General features: G+C 51.7%; 1 protein-coding gene across 3 annotated transcripts in view; it reads left to right on the top strand.

Moving 5' to 3' along the window:
- The window catches only part of CDH23 (cadherin related 23), a 419,225-nt gene that overhangs the window by 322,998 nt on the left and 84,455 nt on the right, over positions 1–11,772 (top strand). For 2 of the 3 annotated variants that reach the window (XM_053586251.1, XM_053586250.1), the window contains exons 1-4: positions 3,128–3,185; positions 4,186–4,334; positions 8,513–8,648; positions 10,131–10,519. In XM_053586251.1, the coding sequence (XP_053442226.1) occupies positions 4,233–4,334; positions 8,513–8,648; positions 10,131–10,519 (627 nt within the window). In that variant the 5' untranslated portion in view covers positions 3,128–3,185; positions 4,186–4,232. Of the gene's footprint in view, positions 1–3,124; positions 3,186–4,185; positions 4,335–8,512; positions 8,649–10,130; positions 10,520–11,772 lie in introns of those variants that run through there. The other variant, XM_053586252.1, reaches the window with a different exon arrangement.

The raw sequence follows: 11,772 nt of genomic DNA, 5'->3' as shown, positions 1-11,772 counted from the left end.
AGAGCCCGCACTGGGATTCCTGCCTTTGCTGCCCTCAATTCCTCAAACTGATGGACCACCTCATCTATGGCCTCTGAGATGGCAGAAAGCAAAACTTCCAGGGCAATGCAGGCTTCTGAGGGAGGGAGGCATCCAGGAACTCTCCCCACAGGTAGACATTCAAGGGCATGCCCTGGGCAGCTCTGCTCTTTCCTGTCCTGTTCCTGTCCAGATCTTGACTGTGGAAGTACCCCACAAAATCCCTCCACCTTCCAGCTCTTAGGATTTCTTGGGGCAAGGGGAGAGAAGAACTCACAGCAAGGGCAACCCCACCATCCCTGACTCTGCTGTATATCAAGAGGACCTAACTTGATAGGCATATTATGACAGCATAACTCATAATATCAACCTTCACCACCTAGCCCAGTGCCAGGCACCAGTTGAAATAATTTGCAGGATGACTTCTAATCATTCCATCAATACTTCAAGGGTGGTTAGGCATTGTGCTCAGTCAACAGATGAGGAAACTGAGGCTCAACGAGTCAAGTGCTTATCCATGGTCCCATAGCCAGTAAGTGACAAAGCCTGGGTTCAGGCTTGGATGTGCCAGATCCAGAGCCCTTGTTCCTTTTGCGTCAGCTTACTTGCCCTACCTTGCCCCATCAGCTGGTTTCAGAACCTTTAGACACACTTCCCCTGGTCCTTGGCTGTCCACTGAGTCGGACCAGGCCCATGCCTGCTGCCAGGCTCATTGTTCTCACGCTGGCCCTCACCTGTCACATCTGTGCTGCACATTATGACAAGGCTCCCACTTCCCTCGTGCTATGAATTGAGGCCCTTGTTCCTGCTCCTGCTGCCAGACCCCTCTGCTGTGTCCTAGCATGGGCCCTTCACTGCACACAGACGGGGGCCCCAGTCCCTTCCTTGCTCAACACCTCAGCAGCCTCTGCTTTTGCTCATGTTCCCAGCCTGAATATTCTCCCCAACCTTCTCTACTAAGCCAGATCCTCCCTGTCCCTCCAAACTTAGCTCCCTCCTTTGGAAACCTTTTACTAACAGAAACCTGTCCCCCTCTTCTCTGGAAGTTTGTCCAATGGGCAAAGATAAGAATGCCTGTATTAGGGCTCTAGATGGCAAGAAATAAAAACTCAATTCACATTATCTTGGGCAAAAGGAGAAATGTACTGGAGCAATACTGGGAACCCCACAGGACTAGAGGGAAAATCACACGGGGGAAGAGAGGCACAGCTCAGCTTCTGGGGTAACTGGGACCTGGGACACAAACACTGCAGTACCCTGTGCTGTGTGCCTTTCATCTGTACTCACCGAATGTCAGAGATCTGCTATTAAGTCTTTCACATATTTGCTTAACAAATACTGTTTGGCCCTACTGTGCACCAGGGTCATTTGTTCTAGAGAGTATGCACATAGCAGGGCACAGCAGAGCGCTCTTTTTCAGAAGGGTAAGTGGTAAAGGTATGGTGTATCAGAAGGTAATGGGGGTAGGGAAGATCAGAATATTGGAGTGGGGGCTACAGTTTCATGCACAGTGGTCAGGGAGGGCCTTATGAGTGTAGGAGATGAAGGAGCATGCAAATATCTGGAGGGAGAACTAGCCAGGCAGAGGAAACAGCCGGGACAAAAGCCCTGAGGCTGCCATGCACTTGGTGTTCAAGAAATAGCAAGAGGCCCTGCATGGTGGCTCACACCTGTAATCCCAGAACTCTGGGAGGCCGAGGCAGGTGGATTGCTTGAGTTCAGGAGTTCGAGAACAGCCTGAGCAAGAGTGAGACCCCCCCACCCCATCTCTAAAAATAGCCGGGCATTGTGGTGGGCACCTGTAGTCCCAGCTACTTGGAAGGCTGAGGCAAGAGTATCACTTGAGCCCAAGAGTTTGATGCTACTATGAGCTATGACACCACACCACTCTAGTGAGGGTGACAAAGTAAGACTCCGTCTCAAAAAAAAAAAAAGAAATAGTAAGGAGCTCAGTGTGGCTAGGGCAGAGTTAGTGTGGAAGAGTGGTGAAGATGAGCTCAGAGAGGCCGGGGCAGGAGGTGTTGACATGAATCTTACTGCTCTCTCTTATGGGCCCCAGATCAGCAGTCCCAGAGAAGGTTGTGATCAACTCAGCTTTGGTCAGGCACTTACTCCTAGACCAATCCCCTCTGGTCCTAGCAGTGGGATCAGTAAGAAAATGGCAGCTCCGGGGCACACTATAGGGTTGAGGTGAGAGGTGGAGAGAAGACAGGGGCAGACCCAGAAGGGGTGGGAGTGTGCAGGGCCTTGCAAAGTAATTCGCTACAAGTCATCCTGCATGACATATCATGGCCAGGGAGTCTCAGGCCTCTTTCTGTACCCCTTACAGGGGTGCTCTTGGCTTGTTCCAGGTGTGCAGTATGTAGAATAAGTATTCAGTTTGGCTTGACAGGACTCACACTGGGGCCAGCTGTGGTTCTGCCAATAGCCTCAAGGTCAGACTCCTTGTAAAAAGAGCTGAGCGCAGGGCAAGGTCTCAGAATGAGAAGAACACACCCTGAAGTCCCACCAGAGACAACACATAAGCCTGAGGTACAGCCGAGCAAGCCAGGAAGATCTGAAACTAGACTAGAGTGATCGTGTGCATGAATGAAGGTAGAACTGTCACTGGGGGGACGGCTCTGGGCTTCCACAGAGTGACCATCACAGAACACAGTGCCCAGCTGGGACCCAGTATGGCCACAATGGCATCAGGCCAAGGAAGTGTGGGCAAGAAGCAGCCATTCAATCCGGCCACCTTCGGTGAGGCTTCTGCTGTCAAAGCTTGGCAGGCAGGGAATTGTGGAAATGTAGGACAACCCGTTCAAGCTGGATCCAGCAAGCTACAGCACCAGCATCCACCTCTTGTCCTCCCCGAGAACCTGGAGGAGGGTCAGGGAGCAGAGTTGGCCCTGAAAGGCAGTATGGGGCCATCACAGTCAGACATCCTCACGGGGATGAGAAAGACACACACGTCCCCCTCGTTTCCACACCTCCAGCCACTGGGGGATACCAGAGGTTTTGGCAGGACATGGTAGGGTAAAGTGGAGGGAGGGAAAAAGGCTCCACAAACCTCTTCTGCTGGGTGGAATTCAAGAAGTAACTCCAATGTCTCATTCTCCCTCAGCTGAAAGCCACAGATGCAGACGAAGGCGAGTTTGGGCGCGTTTGGTACCGCATCCTCCATGGTAAGTGGGGCTGCCCAAAGGTGGGGGGCCAGCCCTCCTGCCTCGGGGAGGGCAGAGCTTCTCCAGCGCTCCAGCGCTGGGAGGTGAGCCCCAGGAAGCCCCAAGGGCTGTACCCATGGGGCAAGGCCAGAGAGAAGAACAGGGAAATTCTCCACTTATCTGACCCACAGTGGGTGTATGTTAAGTGAGGGTGCTGCGTCTGATTGCCATGCTTCCAAAGTCCCTCATGTCCCACAGTGCTTCCCAAAGCCATCACCCTGACAGAGGGGGCCTTGAACACCAGGAAAGTGTCCCAGTGAGCACTCCAGGGACTGAGGGGGTTGGTCCACCCAGAATCAGGTGCCCATACCTCAGCCAATCACTATGATCTTGGACACGAGGATCACCCCCCAGTGAGTTGTCTAGGGATTGAGTCTGTTGGTCCAGCCAGAATCACACGTGCCCATCCCTCAGCCAGTCACCTCAGTGAGCTCCTCAGGGATAGAGTCTATCAGAATCAGGTGCCCATCCCTGAGCCAGAAAATAAAATACGCTGATCTGCTCTCTTCTGGAATCAGGGGTAAAGTTGCCCTACACAAACCACAAGGACTGAGAGTAGAGGAGGGCGGATCCTCAGAGGAAAATCAGGGCGCTTCTCCTGCAAGACCAGAGATGTTCACTCGAAGTCCTGGATTTAGTGAGAATTTGGTTTTGGTGCCACTCTTTTGTCAGACCTCAAATCTTTCTGAAATATTAAAAATGCCTCACTCCACCTTTACCTGTGAGTGTGCAGGTCAAGGGAGACCCCCAGTCTTCCTACACACAGTGGGGGACAAGTGAACTTCTGCCCTCCACACCCAGCCATGCCAGGCCCAGGCAGCACGAGGCAGAGGCCTTGCCTGTGTGGGCTTCAGCTTGGTTCTCAAGATCTCTGGGCAGGACCAATGTTCTGGGGGACCCAGGTCCCTCCTTTCCCTGCCCTACAGCAGAGCCTATGAACCTCATCTATTGCTCTCTACAGGTAACCATGGCAACAACTTCCGGATCCATGTCAGCAACGGGCTCTTGATGCGAGGGCCGCGGGCCCTGGACCGGGAGCGGAACTCATCCCACCTGCTGATAGTGGAGGCGTACAATCATGACCTGGGCCCCATGCGGAGCTCCGTCAGGGTGAGGGCTGGGGCCAAGGCCATAGCTAGGCTGGAGATGGCCACCAGTTGGGACCTAGGTGGGGCAGAGTACTGGGGCTGAGGGTTTGGTGAGGGTTTCCCAGCCCAGTATCCTGGACTTGTCAGTTTTCTCTGAGCTTCAGTTTCTCCAGCCATGAAAGGGAGTTGCTACCTCTTATCATGCTGGTCCACGTCCATGTACCTCTCAAGGGTGAGCCAAAGAAATCCCACATAGATGATCTTGGAGGTGTAGATGCCAACTTCATTTTACCAATGAGGAAAATGAGGCACAGAGAAGTTGCTAGTGATAGAATTAAGTCTTGAGCCCATGTCTCCTGAGTCCAAGTTCAGTGCTCTTTCCATGGAAACTGTCCCTAAAATATTCCAATCACCTCTCCACCTTGCCCTACCAAATGTATTTTTTTTTTTTTTTTTTGCCCATCTGTACCTGTGCAATTGAAATCAGCTCAGTCTTAATCTTGCTGAATGGTCAGAAACAAACACACAAAGGTTTCCACCATCTGGGTTGGGGCCAGCAGCAGGGGGATGACTGAGATGAATGAAATGACCTCTCAAGGCCACCCCCACTGCACTGCACACACAGCAGCTCCCAGCCCTGTCCCCTAAACTGGAAAGAAATGAGTCAGACCCAGACGTCAGGAGTAGGAAGGAGATGGGAGATGTGAGTGAGAGTAACAGGGACTTTTACCCAGAGCTGAGCAGGGCAGAGCAGGGCCTTCTTATCAGCAGCACATTTCTACCCCGCTGTTGCCCCAGGCTGGAAACAATGAGCAGGAGCCTACCTGGTTCTGTGCTGGGGCAAGTGACTCAGCTGTGACGTCCCACAGCTTTGCTCTAGAAGGAGACGGAAAGAAATACCTGGCTCCCTGCCACTGCCCTCTGAGGGATTGCTGCCCATCAGAAATGGCCAAGGGGGTCAGATCCCCTGGGTGCTTAGGGGGCCTTGTGACTAAGAATCAGACACAGTTACCTGAATTGCACCCAGGCCCTGCCACACAGCCATTCTCACCTGCATGACTGTAACCCGCTTATTCACATGTGATCAGCACACCCAAATCAGAGCTGCCCTCTGTGGGGCCCACTGCAGGCCACAGAGTGATGTCAGCAAATCTTGGGTTGGGTCCCTAGACTTCAGCCTTTCTAACCACAGCCCTCCTTATGGCACCTCTCAGAACCTCACGAGTGGGGGACACCTGTCTCTAAGGCCTGCCCCGGTCAGTTCCTTGGTATTGTGGCTGCAAACCTTTCTTGGCCACAGACCTTCTTTGTAGCTGAAATAGCATGCAGCATCTCAGGGTACTGTATAAAACAGATCAAAGCAGGCTGTGCTGACCAGTGTATGGGGTGGGACACCTAGAGCCACAGCGCCCCATGAACTGGGAGCAATAATGGTACTCTTAAAGGACTGCGCCTGGCATTTTCCTAAGTGCTTCATGGACTGTAACTTGTGTAACCCTCATTAAGAGCTCTGTGAGGTGGGCACTGTTATTACCCCCATTTTACAGATGGAAAGATTGAGGCAAAGAGGAATTAGCCAGCTTGTTTATGGTCACACAGCAGTAAGGGTAGAGATGGGTTTCACAACCGCCATTACCCTACACTGCATCACAGAGGCTCTTCAGAGCACACTTGGAAACCACTGTTTCATCCCCAAAGGGTAATTTTAAGGTGAGAATTTGGGGGCTGGTGTAGCCTCCACACTGACACCCAGGAAAGCTGGGGACCTCTGTGAAGACAATGTGGGGACTCCAGCTTTGCCTTGGATTCATTTTTCCAGCAGCATTAGAGATGGCCATTCACATTCTGCACTTCCTGCTTCAGAGACCAGGGACAGCCTGATTGAGGGTCGGGGATGTGGGGTGACATGGTTCTCAGAGACTGGGTGTCTCAGGGTACACATGGCACATGCATATACACACCCATGCATGTGTTTCGCACACCTCCTTTCCATCCCTATGGGGGGGCACAGCACTGGACAGAAAGCGGATCTGGTTAACCTGTCTCCAGCCCAGCAGGAGCATGGCAGACCTCTGTTTCCTGTACAGCTGCGTCTCTCAGGTTTGCAAAACACACATCTTACCTCCTGCCTCTGCTGCTAAAAACAAGGCTGAAACCAACAATAGGTTGTTTGGTGACATGTAGCCAAACTCATGGAAGACAGGCCACACCCAGGCCCCGTGCTACCACCCTCATCTTTTTATGGTACTATCAGACTTTGCTGTTTTTTCCCCTTGACCCTTAGAGTCAAGGTCGCTTGGACAGGCAGAGTCAGGAAGGGTGGAAGGCTCACAGTTTTGAAAGATGGGTAGTTAGTTTCTGTTTACAGGAGAGTTCCCGAAATTCATCCACACAAATTCCCCCTGACACCCGCTCCACCCAGGATCTCCCCAGCCAAGTTGTGGGTGAAGCCAAATTTAGGAGCTTCCAGAATGTGAACAGCTGCACTCCAGCATAACACTTTAGTTTGCATAGTGGGTTCTGAGAGTCTGGACTTGAATGTCTGATGACAGCAGGGCTGCGAGAACCACAGGAGCAGCGATGTGGGGAAACCTTTGTCCCCATGCCTCTCTGCCCCCAGCTCCATAAACCAGGGTGTCCTCCACTAGTTGGGCCACCAGAAGCCCCTTCACTCCCCAGCTAGTTCCCTGATGAGAAACCAGGGCCAATCCCAGAGGCAGTGACCAGAGGCCAGACAGACATGCTTCAGACACATGGGTGTCAGGACGCTCCAGCTGGTGGCCACCTGTGAAACCTGTGAGAAGCACCCCTTCCCCTTCCCCATCTGCTCCCCTCTGCCAGCCCATTCCTCCTGGCCCTGGCTCTGTTTGGTTGGGAAGAAGCTGCCCCTCCTGTTTGGGGCCAGCTTACCCCAGCAGGAGCAAAGACCCATAGGGTGATAAATTGGGAAGCAGGAGAGCCCCATCCTCTTTCCAGCCCTCTCAATTGCTATGAGGCTTTGGACAAGTCACTTCTGCTCTATAGGCCTTTGTTCTCCCATCTGTGAAAAGAGGCCTGAGCCTTGGGTCTGTAGCCTCCCTATGGCTCCTTGAGCACCTGCACCCTGGGTCTGTAACTCTGTGATGCCCTCCCCTCCAGACACAGCCCTGTCCACACCTGCACAGACCCTCCTGGTGCTCCTGTGGGGAGCCAGAGGATGCCAGGAGAAAGGATCATGGTGCTGATCTATACCCATAAACAAGGCTTTCCGTGAACAACTTTATATTATGCTCCTTACACACAATATGAATATTCACTAAACAGAGCTTAGAAAATACTGATAAGCAGTGAGGGAATGATGCATAATTGCACAACCCGTCTCGGGTGGGGTCTCCAGCAGCAGACCCTGAGACAAGGGAAGGTAATTAGTAAGAAGTATCCCTAGGAAAATCTGCAAGTAGGATAGGAAGGAAAAACAGCCAGCAAGGTGACATGGAGGGAAAGATTCCGCCACCCAAAGCTCTCTAGAACTCCTTCACTACCCCAAACAGGACCAAAGAACTAGAGCCTTCCACACCCATCAGTCTGGCTAAGGGCTGCACCAGGGGTGCAAATTTCCATGCATTTCTGCTCCTTGGGTGTTTGGTTTCTGACAGCCTGGGTGGTGGGGTGGAGTTAGTCCTTCAAAGAGCCACTGATACTGGCTCCTGGTCATGAGAAGGTGCACATGAATTATGAAGGAGTCTGAGCCATTGACATCTCTGCTACAACCACCATTCAAGTTTTGTCTTTCTCCTAGATATATTTTGATATTTGAATAGGGTCACTTCCAGTTTTTTCAAGCATTTTTGTGGGCCCTGGCTCATTTTGTCTTCATAACAACCTTAGGAGTTGGTATGGAGTATACACTATTATATTAGTGTCACCATTTCATAGCTGAGAAACTTGATGGCCCAAAAGAGTCACTAGTTAGTCATAGGCTCCCACAGGGTTAGTCGCAGAGCCAAGAGTAAGATAAGGTTCGTTGCTGAACAAATAATGTTTGGGCAACTGCCATGTGCCAGGTACTGTGCAAGATAGGAGGATATGGTGACCAACACAGCCTCAGGTCCCCCAGAGGGAACTCTCAGTGGGACCAGGAGGGCTGAGACCACTCAAGCAGGCCATGGTGCTCCCCAGCCAGCACCCGCACTGACCTCACCCCCTGGCCCACCCCTGCAGGTGATTGTATACGTGGAGGACGTCAATGATGAGGCCCCCGTGTTCACACAGCAGCAGTACAGCCGTCTAGGACTTCGAGAGACTGCAGGTGTTGGCACATCAGTCATCGTTGTTAGAGCTACTGACCGAGACACTGGTGAGACCAGCAGGGGAGAAGCTGGGGGTCCCATTGTCTGAAGTGACTCTCCCCAGCTCACCCAGCCCACTCCTGCAGTGACCATCATCCTTGGGTGCTTCAGACTCCCTCATTCGGCCATTACCAAGCCAGAGAAGGGCTCCTGGGATGGTCTTGGTCACTCCCCACCAAATCCAGACTTAAGAGAACTGGAGGGGGAATTGTCCCCATCTCTGGGGACAGGGAGAGGTCACAAGCTTGACAAGTCCAAGTTTCTCATCCCAGGACTGGCAGCTCCCTGCTGGCCTTGGGTGAGGTACTAGGTGGGGCTGGGAGAGATGAAAAGGATTTTTCAGAAAACCGTCTGCCTCCTGCTCCTCTAGCCAGCCATAGCTCATGTCCCACAGGGCCAGCTCGGGGCCTGGCACACACAATCCCCCGAGGGGCAGTGTCCTATTCTGTAGGGTAACAATCAGCCCTGGAGGTGGCCTGAACCTCACTGAGGGCCCAAGCCCCAGGGTGGCTGCAGTCAGCAGTGCAAAACAAGGGAGAAGCACCTGTCTCACCCCAGCCAGGGATACAGCAGAGAGGAACTCTTCCTGGGGGTCTCCCACCCCAGACAGGCTCCCTGAGCGCCTCCTCTCCCCTCACGTCACACACTCTGGGAATTCCCAAGTCCTCCCTCAGCATCCCCCACCTGCCTGTAGCCTGGACAGATCGGAGGGACAAACATGTCTGAAAACCTTCATGTGGCTTATTCTCCCGAAAGGACTTGTTACCACAGGTTAGGTCACATATATTGCCGTGGCCCAGTGCTTCATGGCCTTTTCTGGGTCAGGACTCCCTTTGAGAAACTTGTGAAATCTATGGATCCTCTTCCCAGGAAAATGCACATCCATTCAGAGTTCTGCAAGTCATTTAAAGGAAGTCTTGGATTCCCTGAGTAGTTTTATGACCATTTACTTTCCTGCTCTCCCTCGATGAATTCAGCCTAAGGAATCTCAGCTCTGCCTCCTAGTTGTATGATGTGTTCCCAGGAGCAGGGATGTGGGGTATAGGGAGTAAGGAACATGAGGAAGGTGTCCTTGGCACTGAAATCCTTTCATGAGAGGAACCAAATGAGGGTTTGGCCACCTCTGAGCATGCTGCCTCATCTAACTTTCTAAATCAAAGTCTCCACTGCAAGAGATGCTTAATTCTCCATCCTCTTTCCAAATGTCAAAGAGAGGTATTCGAGCTTGAATTGTGAGGCTCTCAGAGCAGAACTGATCCCCTCTGGCATATCTCTGGTGCAAGGGCCAAGCACCAGAGGAGGGGTCACCATTGTGCACTGGACCTTGCCACCCACACTGATCCTGACCTATCTCTACCACGTCTGTCGAGATGATCCAATCCTCAGAGGTGGGGCAGCATGTGCTGGCTGGACCAGCCCATGGTCACAGCCACAGGGCAGCCCCCCACCCCACTGCCCATGGACTACATAGCCCCTGTGTCCTCCTGCAGGGGATGGCGGCCTGGTGAACTACCGCATCCTGTTGGGCGCAGAGGGAAAGTTCGAGATTGACGAGAGCACTGGGCTTATCATTACCGTGGACTACCTGGATTACGAGACCAAGACCAGCTACTTAATGAATGTGTCTGCCACTGACCAGGCCCCCCCCTTCAACCAGGGCTTCTGCAGCGTCTATATCACCCTGCTCAATGAGCTAGATGAGGCCGTGCAGTTCTCCAATGCCTCCTATGAGGCCACCATCCTGGAGAACTTGGCCCTGGGCACTGAGATTGTGCGGGTCCAGGCCTACTCCATTGACAACCTCAACCAGATCACCTACCGCTTTGACGCCTACACCAGCGCCCAGGCCAAAGCTCTCTTCAAGATAGACGCTGTCACGGTGAGCATGGCTATGGGCAGGGAGTACCGTGCCTTTAAATCCAGCCAACATTTACCAAGTTTCTTCTATACATACCACCTGTTCCTCTTTGTCCTAAAGTGTCCTTGAGATAAACATCCCTGTGACACATGCCTTTTAATATTTAGCAACTTGGTGTCCTTCTTGTTACTAGACGATGAAAGTTTATGATAGGAAAAAACAATTGTTTTTTATGATAGGAGAAAACAATTGCTTTTCCTTCTGTACTCACACTCATCACAGAATATTTTGCCTCTGGTCACTGAGATGTATATGGGGCTTTCTCTCATACCAACGACCAGTTCTCCGGCCCTCTGGACACCAGCTGGGTAGCCTATAATTGAATTCAATTCTGAACATTTCTAGCGTCAGATTCCATAGGTTGAGGGCTCAGCCCCATGAGACTTCCCCCACTTTGAATACCAGTCACAAGCCCCAGAATGTTATCTGTGCTTCTGACCAGGTGTAAATCAGGGGTTCCATGACCCCCTCTTTAAGTTCAATTAATTTGCTGGACGAGCTCACAGAACTCAAGAAAACATTTTACTTATTGCCAGTTAATTACAAAGGATATTTTATTTTATTTATTTATTTATTTATTTATTTATTTATTTGAGACAGAGTCTCCTTATGTCACCCTCCGTAGAATGCTGTGGCATCACAGCTCACAGTAATGTCAAACTCTTGGGCTCAAGTGATTCTCTTGCCTCCGCCTCCTAAGTAGCTGGGTCTACAGGCGCCCGCTGCAACGCCCGGCTACTTTTTTTTTTTAAGACAGAGTCACTATGTTGCCTTCAGTAGAGTGCCGTGTTGTCACAGCTTACAGCAACTTTAAACTCTTGGGTTCAGGCAATTATCTGGCCTCAGCCTCCCAAATAGATGGGACTACAGGTGCCTGCCACAATGCCTGGCTATTTTTTTGTTACAGTTGTTTAGCAGGCCTGGGTTCAAATCCGCCACCCTTGGTGTATGTGGCCGGCACCCTAACCACTGAGCTACAGCACTGAGCCTACAAAGGATATTTTAAAAGATACAAATAAATAAGCAGAGAAAGAAATCTATGGAGCAAGGTGTGGGGGAGGGGCACAAAGCTCTGCACTCTCGGCAGACACACCCTCTCAGGCTCCTCCACATGCTCGACAATCTAGAAGCTCTCTGAACCCTGTAGTTCAAGGATTTTTGTGGAAGCTTTATCACACAGGCATGATCAATTATTAACTCAGTCCCCAGCCTCT

This window comes from Nycticebus coucang, chromosome 3 (assembly GCF_027406575.1).
Source record: "Nycticebus coucang isolate mNycCou1 chromosome 3, mNycCou1.pri, whole genome shotgun sequence".
Taxonomy (NCBI): Eukaryota; Metazoa; Chordata; class Mammalia; order Primates; family Lorisidae; genus Nycticebus; species Nycticebus coucang.
The sequence above is the reverse complement of the archived record's forward strand: the minus strand, read 5'-3'. Positions and strand labels throughout refer to the sequence as shown.